This window comes from Pan paniscus, chromosome 1, assembly GCF_029289425.2.
Source record: "Pan paniscus chromosome 1, NHGRI_mPanPan1-v2.0_pri, whole genome shotgun sequence".
NCBI classification, from domain to species: domain Eukaryota; kingdom Metazoa; phylum Chordata; class Mammalia; order Primates; family Hominidae; genus Pan; species Pan paniscus.
Window position 1 is genome coordinate 226,172,030 of NC_073249.2, and position 26,198 is coordinate 226,198,227.

Here is a 26,198-nt window from a genome sequence, read left to right on the forward strand (position 1 = left end):
GGAAAGGAGGGGAGGGGAAAGGAGGGGAGGGGAAAGGAGGGGAGGGGAAAGCAAGAGAAGGGAGGGGAAAAGAGAAGGGAGGGGAAGGGACGGGAGGGGAAGGGAGGAGAGGGGAGCAGAGGGCAGAGGAGGGGAGAGGAGGGGAGCGGAAAGGAGGGGAGAGGAGGGGAGAGGAGGGGAGCGGAAAGGAGGGGAGGGAAAAGGAGAGGAGGGGAGGGGAGCTGTGGCGAGCGGAGGCTGGACAAGCACACGGACGTGAGCCCACGCCAGGCTGCGGGAGACAGGGGCAGGGCATGACTTTGGGCACAGCCGGCCGGCACCACCCATGCAGGACACACGCATCTGACGCAAAGCGCGAATCCTCCCCCTCTTCTCTGAACAACTGACAGGGACTTGAAAAGGCATCCATGGGAGGAGGGTCTGGCTCCCAGCTACCTCTTCAGGGGGTCCCTCACTCCCTGGGCCCTCGGTGGGCACCAGCGACTCAACCACTGGGCACTGGTCGTGGCCTCCTCCACCAATGCTCAGCTCTCACGTGTGCCGTGCCCACCTCAAAGGCAGAGGACAGCATGGGGCTCTGCCCGCCACTGCCCAGCCACCTGCAAAACCACGGTGAGCTCAGGATGCACACAAGGGCCCCTGCCAGGAGGGCAGGCCCTCCCCTACAGAGGGAACCTCAGGGAAACCAGCCAGGCCAACGCAGACCTAGAAGGGTCTGGAAAGGAGACAACCAGACTCCACCCTAGGTACCAGAAGCACAGGTGCCCCAGGGAGACGGCATACCTGGGACCCAGTGATGTTGCTTGGACTCCCAGGGGACCAGCAAACCCAGCTGCCCAAACCACCACCCTACTACGGGGCCTGGGGTGTGGCGGAGCAGCACATGGGGGGCTGGGGTGACAGTCAGTGTCTGCATCACCCACAGGCGTCACTCGGGCACCAGTGTCCGTGTCGTGCCGGCGGGGGCAGGGAGAGAACTGGCATGGAGCAGGGAATCCAGGGCAGGGCTTTTTATAGGCGGGAGAGAGAGGGCCAAAACCAGGCTCTAAGAGAAGTGACTCTGCAGCTCCAGAAATGAATCCAAGGCCAAAAGAGCCAGCAGAGAAGCCAGACGGCAAGGGCCACAGCAGATGCCTCAGAACGGGCAGTGCCCAAGGTTCAACGAGCCGGGGCCACTGCCTCCGCCACTGCCCACGGGCACCACACAGCATCCCAGGCACCGTCATGGTGGGAGAAGAGTTGAGGCCGGGAGGCCGAGGGTACCCTCGGGTCACCAGGCTTGGCACAGCAGGACTGGAACCATGTCCCTTCCAGCTCCCGTCCAAGACAGGTGGAAGTGAGGGGGCTGCTCCCGGGACGGGGGAGGGATGGCGACGGAGGGCTCTGAGGTTGTGCATCAGGCAGATGGTTCCAGAGACAAGCAGGTTCCCAAGGGATGTGGCTGCGCTAGGACAGGACAAACAGGAGGGTCACCCAAAGTGGGCTGGCAGGCGCCGTGGACATGCCGCAGGGAGCAGACACACGTGTCAGGCAGCACTTCCTCCACCCGGGCCTGGAGCTGCTGGCCTGGCTCCCTCTGCCCTGGCCCCACTCAGCCCTTAGTGCCCGGCCGAGGGCTTCAGCGCTGACGGCCGCGGACCTCCACATCGACGCAGGGATCCTCGGCTCGTCCCCTGCCCGCCAAGGCAGGCTGTGCCTGATGCAGCTCCAAGCACAGGCGGGGCAGGCCGCAGGGAGGAGGCACCGCACACAGCACGTCCTCTGTGAGGCCCTGGGGTTCCTCTGGGCCCTTCCAAGGGCCTCCCCCATCTCAGCCCACCACGTTTGGGGGCAGAGGCGGGGCTGAAGTCCCAACTTAGAGGGTACAGGTCCCAGCGGCCCTGCACCAACAGCCACCCGGACACCCTCACCTTTGAGGAGGGCACCAGCCACTGCAGTGAGCAGTGACTGTCACCAGGGCCTTTTCCAGGGAGACTGGCCGAGCAGCTTCCAGTCCCACATCAAGGAGACCCCCACCCTGCCTTTCACCTTCCAGAGAAGTGGACACTGGGGGCTGGACCAGGCCAGAGCCAAGTCACAGCATCCCAGAGTCCCCACACGAAGCAGGGTCAGGCAGAAAAAGGCAAGCACCCCACTCCACACCCAGGCGGTCTGACCTGCCCCGGGGCGGCCAGAGGACACTAGCCGCCCCCCAAGAGCAAGGCTGGGGCCAGGGGGTGAGGGGTGGTAAACAGGACGCAGGAAGCAGCGAGGCCAGCGGGCCCACACTCCACACCTGACCACACCACGCACCTGGCGTCCACCAGGAGGAGGTGCTTTTCAGGGCAGCAGCTCTGCCGGTGGGGCCCTCGCCATCTGCCTCCTCTCCCGCCAGGGCTCTCAGGGCTAAAGCTGCAGCTCTGTCCTCACAGGCATGAACTTTTCTCTTGAGTTCCTGTTGAAAATCACCCATCACGTTGGCATCTCTGTGCTACTGGGCACCGCGGCCTCGTGTGGGTGTAACTGGGGGGTGAGGTGGCACCCGGTCCCCACACCTGGAAGCTGACATCGTGGAGGCAACTGAGGCAGGGCCCGAGGCCTGGGGCCCTCTATGCTGAAGGAAAGAGATGTGTCCGCTGGGACTGGAATTCAGGGTCGCCCCCTAGCTGGGCCCACTGTGCGGTGATCTGAGGCCCTCAGTGTCCTCCAGCCCTGCAGGGGTCCACCCAGCCCCTCCTCCCGAGCCCTGTCCCGAGGGCCCTCCCTGCTCACAGTGAAGACCAGGGCCTCCAGCTGCCTCGGATACACCATCCTCTAATGCTTAAAAATAATTAAATTTAAAAGCTCCCTTTGTACAAAAACAGGCCAGCTAAAATCCATGAATAAATTATGTGTGTTCTGTTCACTTCCAAGTACAACGTCTTCAAGCTCAATGAATTTATACCTTAAACAAACCCACAGAGCTTCAAGTCCACCTGGCCCCACTGCTCCTTTTAAAATCTAAAAGCTAAGAAAACGAGGGTGGTTTTCCTTTGCCTGAGGCCTATCCTTGCCAGGGCCCACAGGTTGCTCTGAAAAAGGGGGAGGGCGCGGCCAAGTCCCGGGCATTTCAGAGCAGGGGTAGAGCTGCGCACTTTGTCCCAGCCGGGGTGTCCCCGCCCTCTCTGGGCACCCTGAGGCGGGAACGCCGGGCTCCGTCCTGCTGAGCTGGGGCTTCTCTTGGGCGGGGTTTCCCTACAAAGCAGCAGGGGCTGCCCTCCTCTTCACACAGAGGGGGCAGGGTTCCCGGCCTCCTCCTCTCATCAAGGATTCGCCTCCCGTAGGAAAACGGGGAGGGCGGCGGGGGTGAGGGGACGAAGCCCTGGGAAGGGGCTGGATGGACGGGGCCGGAGCCAAGGGGGCGGCTGGCATGGCCGGAGTATCTAGGGGAGAAGCGCGATGCCTGCCGGTCCCTCCTGTCTCACGCTGCGGCCGCACGGGTGGCAGCAAGGACAGATTCGTCCACCGGCTCCTGGGGACACGGCCATTCTTGCAAGTACCAAGCACTGTCTGGCACGACGCTTTCCGTTCTACATGAGTCTTCTCCTTAAATAATTTTTATAAAGATTTTATAAAGATTTGGAAGATACCAAAGAAAGTAAAAGGAAAAGAAACAATTGCCCACAACTCCGTGGCCCCAACACTGGCCATGTGGCCCCGACACAGGACGCGCATCTGTCCTCCCGCCTGGGGTCAGGGCCCTCGGACGCCCCCTGCTGCTCCCACCTGGTAATCGGTGGGTCCGCATGGAAGAAGTGGGATCAATTCACACGGTGCGTGCAGGTCAACCACCCACAGGACAACGCAACCACAGAAACGAGGAACTCAATTACAGAACGGGCAAAGGACCCGTGCAGACGTTTCTCCAAAGCCAACACACAAGTGGCCACAGGCGTGAGAGGCTCAACATCACCAACCACCGGGAGAGGCAAACTAGACCCACACTGGGCACCGCCTCGCCCCAAGAGAACGGCCAGGAACAGAAAGTCGGGAGTGTCAGCGAGGACGCCGAGACATCGTAACTCCTGCGTGCTGCAGGTGGGAGTGCGGAGGTTCTGTTGTGCAAGATGAAATTCTGGAGATTGGCTGTGCAGCATGAATTTACTTTACTGAACTACACACTTAGAAATGGTTAAAATGGTGAATTTTATGTTATAGGTATTTTACCACAATTAAAAAACAAACAGGCCAGGCGCGGTGGCTCACTTCTATAACCCCAGCACTTTGGGAGGCCAAGACGGGCAGATCACCTGAGGTCAGGAGTTCGAGACCAGCCTGGCCAACGTGGTAAAACCCCAACCCGTCTCTACTAAAAATACAAAAATTAGCCGGGCATGGTGGCAAGCGCCTGTGATCCCAGCTACTTGGGAAGCTGAGGCAGGAGCACTGCTTGAACCCAGGAGGCGGAGGTCGCAGTGAACCGAGATTGCACCACTGCACTCCAGCCTGGGCAACAAGAGTGAGACTCCAGCTCAAAAAAACAAACAAGAACTACAGTGGGCCACAGCTCTCTGACCTCTTTATTAAAGCACATCTATATGATGGTACATTTGGCAGTTTTAAAAGATGAAATTTAAGACGTGTGTTCAATAATCTGCTTAGATCATAATGTCAAGAAAACTGAGGTCCTACAAATTCCACAGGGAGAGCTAAATTAATATGGATAAATCATTTGTTTGGAAAAAAGTCTGAAAATAAGTAAACCAAATGTTAAAACCAAAAACCCACAACCAGGATCCATGGCCTCCCAGATTGTGTGGTCCCCCCTGCGCTGGCTCTCTCCGAGACGCCCCCGGCTGCCGCTCCCAGGGCGCCCACGCCAGGTGCCATGAGCAAAACCACACACGCAGCGCAGGAGGGGCACGCGCTGTGGGAGGACGAGGGCTTCATTCCTACATGTGCACGGGGCCTCCTTGGAGAAGCACCGGTGTTTCTTCAAAACCAGCCCAGGGTGGGCTCTGACCCCAGGGACCGGGGCAGATTTTAGGGGCCTTAAGCTCCTGGAAGGAGCAGCTGAGGGTGAGGGGGCTGGGGGGCATCCCCTCAGTGGTGAGACGGCCAGCACCATCCTGTGGGGACACAGGGCACGGGCCCTGGCAGTGCTGAGCCCACGCCCCTCAGTCAGCAGGGCCCTCTGAACAGGTGCCCCCTGACCGCTACAAAACCATGGGTGCACGGGCCCCTTCTGCGGGAGGGCTGGGTGCAGCTGACCACAAGGACTGCAGACTGGCCAGGCCATGGGAACCCCTTGCCAAGGTGCAGCCCCCAGGGCCTCTGCAGGAGTGCAACTGAATCCCCTCGGAATCCAAGCTGCCGTCCTGACCCCCAGGAGCTCAGAACATGCCCTTATTTACACATAGGACACTGCAGATGTAATCAGTTAAGTGAGTGAGGTCATTACAGCAGACTTAGATCCAAAACAACTGCTGTTCTCATAACAGAGGGTAACGTGGACACGGCCGCACGGGGAGGAAGGGCCCGGGTGAAGAAGAGACGGCTCCACCAGCCAAGGGGACAGGCCTGGCCCGGGCTCCTCACGGCCTCCGGGAACCAGCCCTGCCGAAACCCAGCTCTTGGACGCTGGTCTCCAGACAGAGAATAAAGCTTTTTGTTTGGATTTTTTTAATGGGATCTCGCTATGTTGCCCTGGCTACATTCAAACTCCTGCACTCAAGTGGTCCTCCACCGCAGCCTCCGGAGTAGCTGGGATCACCACACAAGCTGAGAGAGAATTGGGTTCCGCCGTGTGAGCCGCCCTCTGTGGTACGTTGCTACAGCGGCCCCAGCACTGTGACCTGAGTGTTTACGTCCCACCGAATTCACACGCTGAAATCCTCACCCACAGGCGACGGTGTCAGGAGGCCTTCGAGAGGTGGTAAGGTTGTGGCCTTCCGGAATGGGATTAATAGTGCTTTTCAAAGGGACCCAGAGTGTTTGTTCGTCCCCTTTATCACGTGAAGAAGACTCTGAGAAGGCTCTGGCTGTGAACCAGTCCTTACCAGGCACCAAATCTGCCAGTACCTTGCCTGGACGTCCCCGCCTTCAGCATCTCGAGCAATCAGGGTCCCTGTTTACAGGCCGCCCCTTGTGGTGCCTCCTCACAGAGGCTGAAGCAAATGAACGCAGACCCCGACGGACCAGAGACGGCCCTGCCTCCTGGAAGTCTCTGTCCCCAACCCCGACCCTCAAGTCTTCCCAGCTCTGAGCATCCTCATGCTCACACCGTCACCCCCACGTTTCTACCCACGCAGCCCCCAGAAACAGAGACCTCTGGGTCCTTCCTCATCGGCGTCTGCCATCGCCCGGCGGAACTCTGCCCAGGGACCTCGCGAACAGGGAAATGAGTTCTAAAACCAGAGCTGACCCTGGCTAAGGAAAAAACTCTACTGCAGTAAGCTCCACCATTTTAAAAAGAAACGATGAGCCCGGAACAGAATTGGCACCATTGTTACTGCTATTATTAGCTGATGACAGGGAGGGATTCTAACCTCGTATCACTAGTATTTTCTATAAAAACTAACAGTATAGAAGACCAGAATGAAATTAAAAACGATATGCTCTCGGAAAACAAAACAAAATAAAACAAAAGTGACAGGCTCTCCAGGGAGTACAAGCGAGAGCAATTTGAGCTTTTCTGACATCCTGCCCTATGGGTCAAATTTTCTGTAGTCAACATGTGTTGCTTTTACAACCAGAAACACTGATTTGTGTTTTTTTCAGATGGGGTCTTGCTATGTTGCACTGAGCCCCAGCTGGAGTCTGTGAGTGAAGAGACGCCGCCGCCTGGGAGGGGCCTCCAGGCAGCTGAGCTGTGCACACATGACCTGGGTTTGGTCGGGCTCCGAAGCTCCCACAGCCTGACCTAGAAAGGAGAGGTGACATTCCACACAGGATGATGGTGTCTACGGGAAGACTCTGCTGGGCTCATCCTGGAGCCCGGGCTCTGGGACCTCCGGAAGCCGCTCTGGGCATGGGATAGAGAGGCTGAGTCACGCGGCAATCACTCGCCACAGCCGTCTTCACTCAAGGACTCGAGGACGTTCAGCAAATGTCCAGGGAGCCCTGCTGGGTCCCAGGCACCATTTTCAGCCCTAAGGATGCAACCAGGGCCAAAGCTGAGGGATTTGGTTCCCAGGAAGCCCACGATGGAAAGGGGCAGCCTCCGAGCTGAGACTGCAGGGGAGGAACAGGGAGGCGGAGGGAGGGGCGTGCAGACCCCACGGGGCGCGCCGTCCAGGCAAGGGGGAGGGAGGAGTGAGGAGGATGAGGGCCAGACGGGGGCAGAGCTGTGCCTCTTCTCAGGTGTGCTGGGCGTTATCCAGATGAGGGAGGCGGAGTCAGGTGTGCTGGGCGTTATCCAGATGAGGGAGGCGGAGTCTGGGCCAGGTAGGTGCGGACACTGCTGAGTGGCCTCCTTAAAGTTACACGAGTGGGAAACTGTAAAACCAAAACCCCAACTCAGGCAGCATCCGAGCCCGAGGCCCCCACCCACACAGCAGAGAAAGCCGCTATTCAGGATGGGCTCTGCCGCCATCAAAACAAAGACCGCCTTCACCGAGTGTCCAGGCGGCCAGCACGCGCCAGGCACCAGCAGCCTGTCCCTCACGCCGTCCCAGCCTTCCCAGCCTCGAAGCCAGGCTTCCCCGGGTGCAGGCAGTGACCTGCCTGGCTCCCGAGGGCCTGGATGCTGCCCCCGGTGCCCGGACAGGCCAGACGCTGGTCCTCCTCAGGGGCCTCCGGGGACTCCTTTCCAGAGTCGGGCATTTTCTGTTAGTGGGTACCCGGTTAGGGGAGCAGGAAGGTTTTAACCTCCCCCCACCCCACACCAAAAGTCCATTTCAGAGCAAAACCACCTGTTATTCATTTACTCTCTTCACGTCTTTCTGCTGGCATCGCACACATACTACTCGGGTATCCTGCTATACTCCTCTCGGTAATCACATCCAGGTGATGGGATACAACCCAATTAATGCAAAAATAAGAGCATCATTAAAAACCCTTGGGAGCAAAGGTTGTAGGAGAGACACAGAAGCCCCAGGGTTCGCCTGGCACCTCGGGATGCCATCCACAGGTGCTGGTGCAGCTCTCTGCGTGGTGGGGCTGCACTGCCAGCTGTTGCCACGGTGAGCCATGGCGCCTCACCACCCAAAGGTAAGTAAAATAAACAAGAATGGGGGCCGGGCGCAACAGCTCACACCTATAATCTCTCAGCACTTTGGGAGGCCGAGGTGGGTGGATCCCTTGAGGTCAGGAGTTCGAGACCAGCCTGGCCAACATGGTGACACCCCGTCTCTACTAAAAACACAAAAATTAGCCGGGTGTGGTGGTGGGTGCCTGTAATCCCAGCTACTCAGGAGGCTGAGGTGGGATAATCAATTGAACCCGGGAGGCAGTGGTTACAGTGAGCTGAGATTGCGCCACTGCACTCCAGCCTGGGTGACAGAGCAAGATTCTGTCTCAAAAAAAATAAATAAAAGAATGGGGAAATACACTAAAATCAAATGCAAACAGAAACAAAGCCAACTGACCATCATACTGACAGCATAACCCCACGAAAGACAACAAATGAATAAACGAATCCAAGTTAACTTCTGGAAACTGCTCTCCAAGGGCATGGGCATGGCAGGAGGCATTCTGAGGACAAAAGAATGCTGAGAAGCCCTGGCCTGGCTGGGTCTGCTGCCCTGGTGACGATGCCGCGGCTCTGAAGCTGTGTCATCCACATTCGACGGCAGAGCACACGAGCGAACAGGCCCATGCTGTGCAGATGGAGACCCCACTCAGAAGTGGAGAAGAGAAAGAGCCTGCGGCACTGGGAGCTGCCGCGGGAACTGCACATCGAATCCCCATGCAGCCCCTGGCCCACCGCCCACCAGGCACAGCCTCACGGTCCCCAGGAGCAGCAGGCAGGTTAGTTTCTGAAGTCCACCCTCCTCCGAAGGAAGCCAAGTTCCGTGGAGAAACGGCCAGGTCCAGCCTGGAGCAGAAAGGGCCGAGGGGATGCCAGAGCCTGCTGCCCGGATGCGAGCAACACACAAAACCTGATGGAAAAGCGGGTAGCATGGGGGAAACCGCTCGCCAAGGCCCCTGCCAGCCAAACCTGGGAGGACCAGAGCCTCAAGACGAACAATGACAGAAATGGATGATTCCAGGCCAGGTGCGGAGGCTCACATCTGTAATTCCAGCACTTAGGGAGGCTGAAGCCTGGAGGCTCACACCTGTAATCCCAGCACTTAGGGAGGCTGAGGCAAGAGGATCGCTTGAGGCCAGGAGTTCAAGATCAGCCTGGGCAAAATGGAGAAATCCTGTCTCTATCAAAACACAAAAATTAGCTGGGCGTGGTGGCAGGAGCCTGTAGTCCCAGCTACTTGGGAGGCTGAGGTGGGAGAATCACCTAAACCTGGGAGGCAGAGGTTGCAGTGAGCCGAGATTGCACCACTGCACTCCAGCCTGGGCGACAGAGCAAGACTCTGTCTCAATTTAAAAAAAAAAAAAAGGATGATAATAAACTCAGTTTTTAGAAAATCCTTGAGTTCACATTAGGATCAAGATTCCTTTCAACAGGGAGGGGAGAAGACACAGCTCTTACTCCTGGGATGATGCCAACCCAGACAGGAGAAGGGAGCGAGAGAAAGAGAGAAGTGCCTCTCTGCATCAACACAGTAAGACCGGGGCCTCCCAAACCCACCCATGAGTGCAGACCTGCCTGTGAGAGGGGAGCCGGGCCCGGGCCCCCCATATCCTCAGCCCCTCCAGCACGGGCGCTGCATGGGCTCTGAGAACAGGGCCCCCCATATCCTCAGCACCCCCAGCACGGTGCCTCACGGGCTCTGAGAACAGGGCCCCCCACGTCCTCAGCCCCTCCAGCGTGGCGCTGCATGGGCTCTGAGCAGGCATCTTCAGAGGACAAGAGTTGTGAAAAACGCAACCAACAAATGTGAGGTTTGGCAAAAAGCACCGTACGCAGCAACCAGTCTGGGTTCTGGCCCCAGCCCCGCCAGGAGTAAAGTCAAGCCTGGTATCTGGCGGGCTGCGGACCCAGGTGAGCAGTAAGATGGTCAACAGGCCGGAGGCGCATTCTGAAGATCCGGTAACACAGGGCACAGAGCTGCTGGCTCGGGGCCAGCTCCTGCTCCGGGACTTTCTGTGTGCTACCAGCTTCACGCCCACGCCAGATAGGGCAGATGGTACACCGTGTCTCGGAAAAGTTGCTGAAGTTTCAGAGAGCCATACAGTCTACGTCCTTGTCTTCCCTTTAAATAAATACCCACTCAGCTGCCTCTCTACTCCTCACCCAGCTGACAGAGGAATCGCCCCCTACCCGCAGAGCCACAGGGAGGGCAGGGACACAGCACCTTGTTGGTCATGTTGGGGTGGGAGCAGCCTGCCTGGATTCTGTGCCTGACCTGCATCTTTTTTTTTTTTCTTTTTTTAAGAGGGTCTCGCTCTGTCACCCAGGCTGGAGTGAAGTGGCACAATCTCAGCTCACTGCAGCCTCGAACTCCTGGGCTCAGGCGATCCTCCCACCTCAGCCTCCCCGAGGAGCTGGAACGACAGGTGTGCACCACTACACCAGGCTAATTTTTACATTTTTTTGTAGAGATGGGGTTTTGCCATGTTGCCCAGGCTGGTCTTGAAAACTCCTGAGCTCAGGCGATCCACCCGGCTAGGCCTCCCGAAGTGCTGGGATGACAGGCGTGAGCCACTGCGCCCGGCTGACCCCACATCTGACCTCCACTTGCTGACAAGGTGCTGCCACACAGACCCGATGCTGGGCAGGCAGGTGGCTGGCACTGACAGCTGGTGGGTGCAGAACGCCTCCATGCCCCGCTCACCCCCATCCACAGTCCAGGCGGAGACCAGGGCAGGGTGAGCACACAGGACTGCAGGCGGGTGGGCCGGACGCAGGGACGCCCATCTGTGAGCCGGCCGGCCGCGCATGTGTTCTGCCATATGGTGAAGCGGCGGGAACTGGCTGAGGCCAGGGAGGTCTGGGGATGCCTGGGGGTCCCAGAGACCAGGCAGGGGAGCCGCGAGTGCAAGCTATGACCATAATCCGAAGCGGACGGCACCTGCCTTCTTCACACTCGCCCTCATGAGCGTGGGGGGAATTTTCCACTGCGCTTAGGAAGACCTGCAGAACCCAGTGGAGCAATATTTCCTAACAGCCAATATGCGATGTTTTTTGTTGTTGCTGTTTGAGACAGAGTTTCGCTCTCTCGCCCAGGCTGGAGTGCAGTGGTGCAATCTTGGCTCACCGCAACCTCCGCCTCCCAGGTCCAAGTGATTCTCGTGCCTCAGCCTCCCGAGTAGCTAGGATTAATTACAGGCATCCGCCACCACGCATGCCCGGCTAATTTTTGTATTTTTAGTAGAGATGGGGTTTCATCACATTGGCCAGGCTGGTCTCGAACTCCTGACCTCCAGTGATCTGCCCGCTTCGGTCTCCCAAAGTGCTGGGACTACAGGCGTGAGCCACCGCGCCCGGCCAACATACGATTTTTAAAACACACGCACGCGTAAGAAACCTATTCAAGTGCAAAAGAGACCAGCGGATTTTTAAGGTAACTGCAGGAAAGTGACACCAATACAGTTTCAGATTCCACGTTTCAACTGACATGTAAGAAATGACCACGTACCGAGTTTCAGAGAAATATCAAAGAAGAATACCCACGTTTACCAGAAGAAAAGCTGTTAAAATGCCCCAAGCCTCCTGACACACTGGAATTCACCCCGAGCCTCCTGACACACTGGAATTCACCCCGAGCCTCCTGACACACTGGGATTCACCCCGAGCCTCCTGACACACTGGGATTCACCCCGAGCCTCCTGACACACTGGGATTCACCCCGAGCCTCCTGACACACTGGGATTCACCCCGAGCCTCCTGACACACTGGGATTCACCCCGAGCCTCCTGACACACTGGGATTCACCCCGAGCCTCCTGACACACTGGGATTCACCCCGAGCCTCCTGACACACTGGGATTCACCCCGAGCCTCCTGACACACTGGAATTCACCCCGAGCCTCCTCACACACTGGAATTCACCCCAAGCCTCCTCACACACTGGATTTCCTCACAGTCTTAACCCAACACTGCAGCAGCCTGAACGCAGAGGCAGGTGTGATGGCTCAACCGTGTTCTGCTCAACCAGATGCAAAAATGTTGCCACTCTCTTGCCGAATATTTTGTTTGGGAAAATAGTCACTTTTCATTAAAATGTTAACAGCCAATGGGTTATTTTAGAATTAATCTAATTAATCATACATTAATTAGAGTTAATGAGGAATAAATATTCCTCGTTCTAAATTTTCAGTACAGTTCACACTGGCAGCTACAGCCCGCGTACCCAAAAGCTCTTTGAGGACCACAATAATTTTCATGAACGTGGGGGGGGGGTCCTGAGACCACTGGCTGAGCCCGGAGCTGGAATCAGAGACTGGTGAGGAGGGAACAGAGGCTGCAGGGAGGGACAGGCAGTGAGTAATTCCGTCCAGACACGGACGCAGCCACCTCCCCTCGAAGCGACCCCTCCTCCCATAAAATCCCTGCACCTCCAGGGGCTCAGAGCATGCTCCACCCAGTGAACCCAACACTCTGGGGCCAGCAACAGGGGAAACGCTAACGATACGTGTTTGAAAATTTGGACCAAGGTATTTAAAACTCACTGTACAGCCGCCCTAAATGTAACTTCCTGTTCAGACCTATTAGGACATGAGGAGAGGGAGGACGGGGGCACCCAAGGTGTGGACACCTGTCCTTCACCTGTGCCCGAGGTGGCTTGCTCCCTCATGCCGCCCCTCCACCCTCTTCCTCGCGCCCTCACTGCCACCCTCTCCACCCCCTCCACCCTCTCGCGCCCTCACTGCCACCCTCTCCACCCTCTCCCTTGCACCCTCACACCGCCCCTCCACCCTCTCCCTCACGCCCTTGGCCGCCCCTCCACCCTCTCCCTGCTACTACATCCGGAGTGCCCCTGTGAAGGACAGGTGTCCTCAAAGCCACCCCCGGATGCTCAGGCAAAAAAACAAATGGAACCAGGTCTCCCTGACATCCCATCTCCAGGGGAGGGTTGGGCGGGGGGACCAACTCTCAGAAGCCGACCGTGTATGCCCTTGCCCAACTCCACCTTCAGTGAACCCCTCCACTTCGGCAGCCTGAAATCGGCCGTGGTGGGAGCATTCACACCAGGGAAATCGACTGAGTGACAAATCCCACCATCGTTCCTTCCTCACAGAGCATTTACCAGCACGGCACTGCCCACATCACAAAACCGGTTGCTAGGAACGCGGACGCGATCTTACACTCACAGAATGAAATTACAGTCTCCATGCAAACTCAATTCTCTCTGCTGGCCAAGATAAATAAATAAATACAAACTACCAGACTTCACTCTGTCTACGGCAGCCGGGTAGCCGGCAACTTGAAAGAGGTGATTTGCCAAGTCCATCTTGAACAGCCGCTCTGGCAGCCCCCAGCTCCTGCACGTGTGATCGTGCCACAGAGCCTCCCTCTTGCCAAATACACAGCCCTGGAGCAGGGAAAAGGCGCACACAACAGGCGGGACAAAGCGGGCGACGCTGCCAAGGGCTGCAAAGAACCCGTCTGACGCGTCCAGCACCCCTGACCACGTCCGCCCTCGGATGGCCGTGTGGAAAGACACTTAGGCGCCTTCTTGGCACGACTGTGTGGTGTCCTATTCGGAGTCGATCGGAACCACGGCAGCCCGGATCAAGCCTGCTTTAATATGAACAAATTATGCAATGCAAGAGAACTGAACACATTTCCAAAAAAAGAGGACTGCCCACCCAGCAGGGGACAAATGAGCAAGAGGGGCCGGCGATGGTGCCGCTCTCTGCCCATTTCTGCCTTTGTCACCTCTCATCAAACCAACTGAGGAAGTCAGTGAAGCACAGAGGGCAGCAGGAAGGGGATGCTGGGGGGCGGGGCGGCAGTGGTGGGGTGTGGGGGGCGTGCCTGAGCTTGGTGCCAGGTGATGCAGGGACCTGTGGGACCTGCCGAGTCCCACACGAGCCCCATGCAGAGCCTGGGCTGCTGACCCTGCAGCACTGCCAACTCAGCTGGGAGAAGAGTATGCGGGGTCAGTCCCCCAACCGCAGCCCCGACATCACCACGCCACCAAGTCCGGGCACAGTGTGGTGACTTCTCCCCTCCCCGCCTCGACCCAGCACCACCTTGGCATGATGCTGGAGCTCCGGCTGCAGTACCAATCGCCTCCCAGGGCCCACACCCCACACCGGGGTCTGCAGCCATGGGACGTCCTGGCCACACAGGCCCCTTCTGGGGGTCCATGCCCACAGCCCAGACTCGCCCGAGACCCACCTCTGGGCCTGGGACCTGCTTCCCCCTGCTCCCTGCAGCCTGCCCCCTCCTGCCAGAGACCCGTCAGCACCCACCCCCCACCCGCCCAGTGTCTGGCCTCATCGCTGCCCCAACAGCCAGCCTGCAGGGGCCCCAGTGCCCAAAGCTGGAACAATCTGAGCAATAAGTAAGCGACACGATATCCGATTCTAACCCAAGTATGAAATTGACACCTGCGAGTCCACATGAACAGAAAGGAATGATTAAATAACCAATGGGAGAACAGACGTACAAGTCCCGTGCAAAACTTGACATCACGTATGTAGCTCCTCACCTCTTAGGTGTGGGCCACGCACGCCTCACTCCGCAGAGACAGGACAGCACGGGGGAAGAGGCACGGGCAGGTGTGAGCCGACAAACACACCGCGGCCAGGTGACACGCAAGGCCAGCACGGACAGGCTGCGTGGAGGGTGTGGACCCGGACCCAGCGATATAAGGAGGCTTCACCTCCTCCCAAAACCCAAGGCCCCAGTCCTTATGAGAAAAACATGAGGCAAACCCCAGCGAAGGGCTGTCCCACAAAACACCTGACCAGCCCTCCTTAAAACTACGAAGGTCGTTGAAAATGAGGCAAGTCTGAGAGACCTGCCACAGTGAGAGGGACCTAAGGAGACGTGACGGCCAAGTGCCACGTGGGGCCCTGGACGGGATCCCGGGACAGAAAGGGGGCAGGAGGGGAGACTGAGGCAAGCGGAATAAAGCCTTAGCTGGAAAGGTGCCGAGACTGGCTGGTGAAGTGTAACTCACGCATCACGCTGACCAGGAGGGAGCAGGGAGGGAATGCTTGTGCTCTACTCCTGTCCTGATTTTTCTGTAAATCCAAAACTGTTCCAAAAACTGGTCTTCCCACCACCCCACTGAACGAGGGGGTGACAGAACCAAACTACCTGGGTCAAGCATTTGAAAACTGCCCCCAGGTCGCACGGGGGGCAGCATCAAGGAAAAACAAACAGAGGGGCCTTTGCCCTCCTTAAAACCCTGCACCACACCCTCTGGCCCCTCAGGATGCAGAGCGGTGGGACGTGCTGGTCCACACCTGCCATGTCCACGTGCACCGCCACGTCCACGCGCACTGCCCCTACCTAAAGACCTTCTCCAACTCTGGTTTTCCTGCATACTTTAGCCTTCAGAAAGCGTCATCACGATGGTTTCCAGGTGGACACAGCAGCGCAAACACATCACTGACTGACTCTCCCTCCCAAGACCAAAGGAAGAAAAACTCCAAAAAACCCGTAACAGCAAAGAGGAGGACAGGCCGGGTAGTGATGCCCTGGGACCTGGAAGGCAGAGGGCCCCGTGGCCACCAGGAGACTGCACTGGGCCAAGCCCCAAAGAAGGGCCCCAAGTCAGAGGCTCCAGGTAGCAGGAAAGTGGGGCACCTGCTGTGCAGGGTCCCAGTCAGTGAGGAGTCAACCCCCAGACCCTCTTCCTCACCCAAAGCAGCCAGGGAACGAGAGGGCTTGCAGGGGCAGCAGACTCCTTACTAGGGGTGAGACGCCCGGCCCTCCCAGGCAGGACACTCCCCTGGGGACTTCCGCCACCACCAGCTCTGTGGTGCCCCACGAGTCAACGTGGGCAGACAAATGAGGGTCGCCAGGGGCCCAGGAAGCTGCAAAGGCCAGGATAAACACAAAAAGGGACTCTCGGTGAAAACAGCTGAGTACGAGGCCGAAGAAAACACCAAAGGAGACATCACCAACCGCTGCCAGCACGCATCCTCCCACCGTGTGCCGCCATCAGCAGCAGCTGTGGGGCCAGCGCTGTGGCTTAGTTACTGACTAATCCCATGATAGCCTTGGGAGCCAAGCCTTTTACCATCACGCCCACTTATGAGGGTCTGGGACACGGTGGACAGTGTTGTGGCCGAGGTCACGTGGCTGGTGGGTAGCAGAGCTGGGGCCTGACCACACAGCTTCAGGCCGTGGGGCACGCGGCAAATAGCATGGGCTTAAGCCCAGCCCTTGGGGTTTGAGTCCCAGCTCAAACTGTGTGATTCTGGGAAATTTCTTGACCTGTCTGTGCCTCAGTGCTAATCTTTCCCCAGAACAAAGAAAACAATGGTGCCCACAAGGAACTGAGAAGATTAAATGAGTTCACACACGGGAAGCCTCGCAGCCACGAATGTGCTGGGTGCTGCTCAATCACCACATGATACTGCGGTGCCTCTCAGCCGGGACGAATAACCCCAGAGAAAAAGTGCGATATGCCTTTGACACAAGGGCAGGGCACTCTGCCTTAAAAAGGCACCTTCAGGCCAGGCGCGGTGGCTGATGCCTGTAATCCTAGCACTTTGGGAGGCCGAGGCAGGCGGATCACAAGGTCAGAAGATCGAGACCATCCTGGCTAACATGGTGAAACCTCGTCTCTACTAAAACTACAAAAAATTAGCCGGGCGTGGTGGCGGGCACCTGTAGTCCCAGCTACTCAGGAGGCTGAGGCAGGAGAATGGCCTGAACCTGGGAGGTGGAGGTTGCAGTGAGCCGAAATCACCATGCCACTGCACTCCAGCCTGGGCGACAGAGCAAGACTCTGTCTCAAAAAAAAAAAAAAAAAGGCACCTTCAGAGAAAAAAGAATGAAAGACAAGAACGGGAACAAGGCAACAAACTAACAAACTTAACAGATGGTTTGGACAGAGAAACCTGAAGATGTCTCCTAGCATACAACATAAACAAAAGAAATGGAAAATAGAGAAGAAAATTAAAGGACCAGCCTGGGAGGGCCAACAAATAATCAGTGTTAACTCTAAAAGAGAGTCAGAGACGGGGAGTCGGCCATGTGATAAATAACTGGGTGTAAAGCTCCTCACATCCAAATGTCGCAAGGTTCCACAGCACGAGTTCCCAGCACAAGAGACAAAGAAGTTCCCACGACAAGGAACATTATCATGAAACTTGAGAACCCTGAAGACAAAAGATTCTACAAGACTTTCAGGAGAAAAACACACAAAATCAAAATGGCACCTGACTTCTCGGTCACACAAGAAGCCAGAAGACAGTGGAGCAATCCCTTCGAAATGCAAAGGGAAAATTCTTTCCAATACAGAATTTCATACCTAGCTAAACTATCCTTAAGTGTGTGGCTGGAGGAAAAGCATTTTCCAACTAGATCCCCCAAACTGGCCTCCCACGCCGTCTTTCTCAGACAGCTGCTGGAGGGTCTTAACCGGACATTAAGCCAAGAAAGAGGAAGAGAGGGAGCCAGAGATCAAGACTGTAGGCAGAAGAGAGAGGAGGGGACTGTTCCCAGCTCAGGGCACAGGGAAGCCCCACGGCATGTTGTGTGGGGGGCCAGGTGCACCAGGAGAGAGGTGAGGAAGGCATCGGTGGGAGCTGCCCCTCTTCTGGGAAGAGGAAACTGGAGTAAATTTGAGACAAGACATCTAGGAAACTGATTTAAACAATCACGATGTATTAACTCCAAGGAAACCCAAAAGTTGTGCCAACAAGGGAATGCAATCATGGTAGCTCATGCATATTCACGTCACCCGCAATTAGGTAAACACTCAATGATTAAAAGCAATAAACAGTGACATAACTCCATCAGGAGGACGGAACAAGGAAGGAAGAGATGAGCTGATGTGTCCCAGAGAAAGTAGGGAAGTAACATCCTAAATGGAAACGTCTAGAAATAGCAGCAGAAATGTGTCATTTAGAAATCTGGAAATAAATGTCAAAAAGAAACTGCTGTGATCCCCTCCAGGGAGTGGAGCTGGGGCAGCAGGGAGGACCAGGGACACCTGTTCTCTCTTTGTGAGTCCCACAGAACTATCAACACCTTACAACAGAAAATATGGAAAACTCAAAAATTTAAATATAATGTACAATGCAAACTTTATACACAACCATTTAACAAGGGCAACAACACAATTTCCTGACCAGGACAAGACACCAGGCCTGGCCTGTCTACACTTGACACAGCCTCACGGGATTCTTTCAACAATCGAGGTTTGCTGAGGAACAAACAGAAGAAGCAATCTGGGCCCACGATGCGGCTGAGCCGCCAGTGCACCTGGGTCCCCACAGCCCCAACAGACACAGGGCGGCTCCGTCTTGCAGTTGGTTGAATCTTTTCAAACTTCCCACAGAAGAGACGTTAAAAAAGAAAACTTCAGAAAGACCAGACACACTCAAACCCCCTATTTCAAAATAACATCAAGTCAGGGCCCCTTCCACCCACCAGAGCGCGTGTTAACTCTCCTGCGTGCCCGATACGTGAGCGTGGATGAAATGAAGCCCCCGCACCCTCACACCCGTCAGACGTGCTCATGGCACTGCCAGAACAACCGGCAGCAGGGATCTGTTCATGTCAACTTGGTGTCTCGCCTCTTCTGACTCTGATCCTCTCTCAGGGGGAACAACAGACCTGTGGGCCCACCAAGGCTGCCCCGCGATGGTGGAATCACTGGTTCTGCCTGGAGGCCTCACAGAGAAGCAGCCAGTCCTGAGCATGGTGGGTGCCCTCCTTCGCGTGTTCAGGAGAATCCTAGAAATGAGCTGCCGGGCCCCGATGCGTGGAGGGGCTCTGCCACAGCGTCTCCTGTATGAGTGACAACTGCCACCACTTTATGACCAAAAACAAGCTGAACACTGGATGACCGACTGGTTCAGGTGGCTTCTTTTGAATAAAGCTTTTCCTTTTTTTTTTTTTCGAGATGGAGTCTCACTCTGTTGCCCAGGCTGGAGTGCAGTGGCGCAATCTTGACTCACTGTGACCTCTGCCTCCCGGATTCAAGCGATTCTCCTGCCTCAGCCCCCTGAATGGCTGGGATTACAGGCGCGCACCACCACGCCCAGCTAATTTTTGTATTTTTAGTAGAGCCGGGGTTTCTCCATGTTGGCCAGGCTGGTCTTGAACTCCTGACCTCAGGTGATCCCCCACCTCTCCCAAAGTGCTGGTAATACAGGCGTGAGCCACTGTGCCTGGCCTGAACAAAGCTTTTTCTGCCCTTTGCATAAAATGACAAACATTTCTGGAGGCCCAGCATCATGCCAACCCCAGGGGCTGGGAGATGGGGATGCCTCAGGGTGCCTGTCCAACCTGTGCTGTGAGGGACGGTGGGAGCGGTGGCCGCACGTTCCACTTCCCCCTGCCATGTGAGGGAGGTGGGGAGATGGCCAGGGAGTGAGTGGGCGCCAGGAGACCAGACCTGCCGAGCCCACACTCGAGCACCACGACCAGCACAGCAAGGGGTCTGCTCCTGGTTTTTCAGATGTCATCACACTTTCCCACAGGCTTCCCCTCGATGGCACTGGGTACTCCCTCAGCCCCGGCCCCAAACAGCCCATTCAGGGGCCTGGCCCTGTGACAGCTCCCTGCCCAGCTCCTGGGAAAAGCTCCACGCCAGCACAGGAAAGGATGGCTACCCCACATTTTGGGATCCTCAGCAGAGGCTGGTACCTGACCCCATGGATGGTCCTCCCGCCCCCCAACAGTTCAACCCCCATGTGCCCGGCTGAGTCCTCGGCGATCAGAAACGTGTGGCAGATGAGATGCAGCCCCCGCTGCTACACACACGAGAGCAGGTCACAAGCACGGGAACTTCTCAGGATGCTCAGTGGGCCTCTCCACTGGGGCCATTGACAGCCCTGGCAGGTCCCCACCAGAACCCGTGGAAGGTCTGGGGCACCCAGTGTGGATGGGCCGGGCTCTCAGGCACCCTGTGGACACTGGGCTGACGGATCTGATTAACTGGGAGCCTCGGAAACATCGCAGCAGAGGCCGGAGCCCGGAGGTGAGTCTGGGAGGTGGGACCAAGCTCGGAGTTGGGCAGAGGAACACACAACTCCTTACATAACCACCAGTGGCTCTGAAGTCTAGGAAGACGGTCGGAGAAGGGCCCCCACTGATGGCTGATGCAGCTGGGACAGGAACGTGGAAGATGTGTGCCGATCTGGCCGAGACACAGACACAGGTACCACAGCTGGCCCCGGCAGCATCAACATGAAACAGCTTCTGGGGGGCAGCCGGTGGCCCCTCCAATCTGTCCCCATCCCAGCTCTGACTCACCCACCGAGGGCCATCAGACCAAAAGCCAGTAACCGCTCGAATCCTGACCCTGGCCACGGCGCTCCCACCCCAGCAGTGTATTCACACCGCGAGGGATCGTGCCAGCTGTGCATGGCCAGCGTGGGCTCACACGAAAGCAGAGGCCAAGCCGTCCCAGGCACCGAGGAAACTATGACACAGCACGTTTCTCCTCGCAGGCAGGCGCACGTGTGAAAACCAGCCCAGCTCTGTCTCTCTCCCACTCACCCCATCAACACAGAATCTTCATCACTCAAGGACCCCTGAGGCCCAAGCTGGCTGTGCGGAGCAGCCCTGCGTCTGCTGAGGTCCCTTCGCACCTGGGGGAGGGGTGCGCTGCCAGCCTCCCCAGCAGCCAGCACCCCCCAAGAGGGAAAGCCGCCTCCCCCAGCAGCCCAGTCCCCCCCTTCAGCAGCCCAGTCTCCCCAGGCCCACGGCTCCCCACAAGCCTGACTGGGGAGGCTGGTTGTTGTTTTGGTCTTTTGTTGTTTTTTTTTTAAAAAAAACACCTTGCAAAATGGTCGTCAGAAAAGCACCCACATTCCCACATCCCTGCCAAACACCATGCAGCCCCCAGACCCCTCCGAGTCTACCTCCAACCATTTCAGAATAGCAAACAGGACGCCGCAGCCCCGCTCCTCGCCACCATCCGAGGACCCCGATGGAGTGAGCCGTGCACATTAACCCTGGCCGTGCCACCCAGACTCCAACCCAACACTGTCAATGCAAAACGGGGGCTCAGACAGGCAGGAGGCCAGGCTCGAGACGGAAAGACCGCAGGCCTGGAACAGGTGCTGGCTGTTACCACCACCAGCCCTGGCACCTGGGGTCTCCAGACTTCACCCGTGGTCTCATCAATCTGCCCACCTGCAGCAATGCAGAATGGAGAGGAAGTGGCCATCCGTCCTGGCCCCGACAGACCCACAGACCCACAACCAAAAAGCATCGGCCACAGTGAAACTCCCAACAGCCAGCAACTCCCTGGGGCCAGGCAGGCAGACGAGCCCAAGATGATTTCCCCAAGCCCCCCGGCCCCCAGCCCTCCACAGCCGCCGCCACGCATCCACCAGGCCTGGGCCACACACCATCCGTCCTCGGGGTGAGCATGTCCCTCCAGCAGCCCCTGCCTCGCTCAGAAGGTCCCTCCACAGCCTTATTTTTCTAAAAATCTGTCACCCGCAAAACAACAGCCTCTCACTGCGTTTCCCCTGACATTGCTGGGAGCTGCTGCAGCCGTGCGCCTTCCCCGGGCCGTGGCACCAGCCGTGTTGCCGCCCGGAGCATCTGTGCAGCGCACAGGCGGTGGCAACGCCGGGACTCAGACCCAAAATGCTGACTCGGGCACCGTCCTCCGCACGCACAGGGCCTGCAGCACGGCTGGCCCGGCCCCGGGGGCGCGGAAAATCCACGGGGGAGATGCCCCCGACTCACCGGCTTTCTTCTCCTGCCTCCTCAGCGCAGATTCTTTATGCTCTGTGCGCGGCGGGCGTGCAGGGAGGCATCTTCCTTCCCGTTGACGAGCTGATGCTGCGTCGGCTCGCCTCCGGCCCCGACAATAGGCAGGGAGGCTCGAGCGCGAGGAGCAGATATTTAACGGAAGGCCGGCTGTCCTGTCCCCCGCCCCTCACATCCCTGCCTCCTCATGTCTCCAGGCCCGGGTGGTACCCGGCTCCCCCGGGAAGCTGTAGCCAGCAGCTGAGGCACAAACTAAAACACGGCATGGATGTGCAGGAGCTGACGCTGACGTCACAGGAAAACAAGCATCTCCGCATCAGCACAGTCCAGAGAGCGGGCAGGCAGCAGCCAGACCCAGGCAGGGCTCGGACTCAGCGGACCTTGAAAATGCGACATCGGAACAGAACCCAGCTAAGCCCGGGGTCCTGCAGGTTGGCCTGCCAGGCTGGGAGTGGGGGACAGCGCAGCTGTGGCCGTGGCGAGTGACCTCTGACCTGTGTCCAGAGGCTGTGAATGGGCTCGACACCAATGGCCAAGGGCCCCGAGCACTGTCCCGCAGCCCAGGAACGGAGGGAGAGGAGAGGAGGCATAGGGGCCTTGCGATGTGGTTGTGTCCACCCCACAAACCCCACCAGTGTGTGTGGGGACGGTGGGCACTGGGGGGCAGGAACAGGAAAGGCCAAGCTTCCCCAGGCTGAAAACTGTCCCGGCTGGCCTGGAAACGCACACCCCCAGCCTAAGGCAGGAGACACCCGCATTCCCAAGACCAGACCTCACGTGCTGTGCTGTGCCTGGCTGTGGCCAGCCCGGGCTCCTAGGGAGACCCAGAGCCGCCACCGCCGCTGGGTGGCCTGACCCTCCAACCCCCACCCTGGTACCCTGACAAACCCTGGGACCTGGTCATCACTGGCAAGTGAGACCTGGCATTTTCCTCCAATCATAAAAAACATGGGGGGTCGCGGGGTGCTCAGCTGGGAATTCTGCCCACTTCCCCAAACGCACTCGGCACTCGTGCTGAGCCTACATGGGCCGCTTCGCACTGGGGGTGCAGAGGGACAGAGGGGAGTGTCCTGCAGACCTCTGGCTCTGACCAGTCACACCACACGCTCCCTGCATTCATACGTGCTGTGCCCTCGATGCTCCAGCACCTATGGCCCTGCTGACCCTGGACGGACGGCCCCGAGAGGCCAACCGATTCCTAGAGACAGCAAAGGACTTGTCCCACAGCGAACCTTTCAAATGCAAACCCGCCAACCCAGAACTCTCACCTGGGCCCACCTCCTACACGGGCCCGCAATCGCCCCAGGGGCCTCCCCAGGTCACAGGGACAGCCCCTGCACCCCAGAGCCTGCTGAAGTTACTCCACCTGGCCGACCCAATGCCTGCTCCCCACACCTTTCCCATGGAAACCACAGTAAAGGCCCCACCCATACATCCCCCTGCCTCCAACCCACCCGGCGCTTGCCCGCACGGCCCCGCGAGGCAAGAGGAGGTCTCCCCTCGGAAGCTGAGTAATAAACGACCTTCTCAACGGCATCATCTCCTGAGGGCTGGCCTCCCACACCTGCCTGAACAGTAATAAAACCTCCATTTCAATCATCAAGCTCATAAACCTGTGTTTATCTGCATTCACGGAGTGGACTCCGGGCCAGAGCCCCGGGTTCAAATTCCAGCTCTGTCAGCAGCTCACCACGAGGCACGGCCACTTCTCCAAAGAGCCAAGCTTCCCTCGTCAGGCGGCTGACCAGCTGCGTGAGGGGCATTCCGTAAAATGTGAAACACATAAACCTAACACGTGCGTTTCACTCGACTTCCCAAATCTACGGGGAACGAGGGCTGGCAACCTACACTGCCTAGTGCTCCAAATCAGCAAGCTAGGATTTCTACGCTTTTAATTGGCTGAATAAAATGAAAAGGATAATATTTTGAAACACCGGAAGAGTCTATGAAATTCAGATTTCAGCGTGCATAAAGTTTCACTGGGACACGGCCATGCACCTCCTTGGGTGCTGCCCACGCCTGCTCAGAACCCCAGGCTTCAACTACCTGGCCCTGGACAGAAGCAGCTCGCAGACCCCTGGCTAGGCCTATAAAATCATAAGACCACCGAATACCACGGCCACGCTGAGCTCCCACAGGAAATACGCGTTTATCCTGGTCCAGTGTAAACTTCACACAGACGGCCGGCTCAGCAGCACCACCACTGTCCTTCAGCCAACTCCTCTCTTCTAATCCATCCCAAAATATCCAGCTTTGCAGAACTCTAGGACATTCAGGCTCAGCAGGCAAATTGCCAATTTTATTAGACGCCTATTTTAGGGGGAAAACTAGCTTTTCCAGTTTGTTGCAAATAATTTGAGACAAAGCTGAATGAAACTGGATTTTTTAATAAAACAATAGACATACCTATAAATACCAGGGAATCACAGGCATCCGTTGATAGGCTTCCGTGGTAACCCGCCCACCTAGGCCTGGAGGACACCAGCAGCGTCCCCACTGTTCCACAGGCGGTCACGCAGCCCCACTAGGCTTGGCCGCCTCCTCTCAGTCGCCGCCGGGGCCTGGAACACACTCGGTGGGGCCGCTCTCTTCCCACTTGACCCTCCCTGGGTGGGAGAGGTGGCAAGACGGCCTCGCTAAGCACTTACTATGTTCCAGGAGCTCCTCTAAACCCTGTCGAGCCTCACAAAGCCCCCTTTTACAGAGGAGGAAACTGAGGCACGGGGAGCCCCACCCACATGCCTGAAGTCACAGCGCAGGCTCCCTGCCGGTGGGGTTTGAACCTGGCAGTGCAGGCGCCCCCCTGAGCAATCGGCCCCCACATTGCCCAGGTTGCATGCCCAGGTCACACGCCCAGGTCACACGCCCAGGTCAAACACCCAGGTCACATGCCCAGGTCACACACCCAGGTGTACTGGCTGCTCCCAGCAGGCAACTCCATGGTAGCCCCGGGCCCAGCACCCTCCACGTCCCTGTGGGGATGGTGTCCCGGCCAAGGACCCCTCTCTGCCCCAGGCTACAGGGCTATGAGGGCGGGAGGCAGACGGGCCAGGGGATGGATCTGGGGATCCCGCCATTGCCCCAAGTGAGACACTACAGCCAGAAGGCCCCAGAGCCTCAAGAGCCCCTTCCCCTTCCTGGCCCACCCCGGCCCCTGCAGCCGAGGACTGTCCCCCGCCAGCCCCACCCCAGCCCCTGCAGCTAAGGACTGTCCCCCGCCAGCCCCACCCTGGCCCCCACTGTGGGGTCAGGAAGGGCCCCTCCACGCCCCCCATGGCTCCACCCACATGGCTGCAGCCCCTTCCCCTGCTATCTGCCCCAGGACCACCGGCCCGGGAGAGCCCAGGTTCCTCCACTTCCCCTACACAGGCCAAGTCGACTTTGCCACCCTTGCATCCAGAGACCTGCTATTAACATCCCTGGCCATGAAAACCTCCTGCTTGCCAAGTAGAAATGGCCTTGGAGCTGGGTTCAGGGGCTGAGCAAGGAATATACCCAGAGGCAAAGGCAGTAGTCACGGTGTCCTCCCGGCCAAACCCCAGGGGCCCCACCAGACCCAAGGGGTGAGGCTCGGGAGGGTCCCAGCTGCCTGGGGCCTGACCCAAGCGTTCCAGGCTGCAGAACCCACTACCGGGACCACCCTAAGTGACAAGATGGGCTACAGTGGGGTGGGGCTGCCTGCTACAGGCAGAATGTGGAATGTAGGACACCTTTCCCCAGGGTGCAGGCTGGAGCAGGGTCCCGCTGCCCAGGGATGCCATCTGTGCTGTGGACAGGCAGGAACCAACAACATGAAATGCACAGGGCAGCCAGCACTGGCTCTGAGGACCCCGAGGACACCACCAGCTGCTAAGTGGGGTCTGCGGCTGCCCAGCCCAGCGGACTTTGTATTTCCTCCATGGACTCTAAGGACCTCGGAGGCCTGGTCCAGCTGACCATCCAGCGCTGCCCTCAGCAGGGTCTGGGTGCAAAGCCAGGCTACCCCCAGCACCTCCTCCACAGGGCGGGCACCCTGAGTCTTCACCAAACACCACAGGGAGGCCAGTGGGGCCTGACTGGGGACCACCCTGTCCCATGGACGCTGCCCAGGCCTGAGGCTACCCACCGAGGAGCCCCAGAGCCTCTGGACTGCAGCAGCAGCAGAAATAACCCCACCCAAAGGAAGACTGGGACTGCTGCCTATAGCATCCACCCCTCCCTCCACATGATGGGCCCGGCCATCTAGAAACAGGAAGCCCCTGGAGCCAACACGGAGGAGCCAGGGTGTCGGGAGGTCCCTCGCTTACTGCCAGGGTTCAGGGGACCGCCCACCA

The 26,198-nt window shown here is 57.9% G+C and overlaps 1 protein-coding gene across 3 annotated transcripts in view; it reads right to left on the bottom strand.

Annotated features, from left to right (window-relative positions):
- PRKCZ (protein kinase C zeta) overlaps positions 1-26,198 on the bottom strand; it is a 137,600-nt gene that overhangs the window by 92,050 nt on the left and 19,352 nt on the right. Inside the window, exon 1 of one of the 3 annotated variants that reach the window (XM_057299948.2) lies at positions 21,862-22,049. The exons of 1 other annotated variant lie outside the window; for it this stretch is intronic. Coding sequence is in view for 1 of the 2 variants with exons in the window: in XM_034953426.4 (XP_034809317.1) it covers positions 21,516-21,537 (22 nt within the window). In the remaining variant the exon portion in view is untranslated. Of the gene's footprint in view, positions 1-21,515; positions 21,722-21,861; positions 22,050-26,198 lie in introns of those variants that run through there. One more of the 3 variants, XM_034953426.4, reaches the window with a different exon arrangement.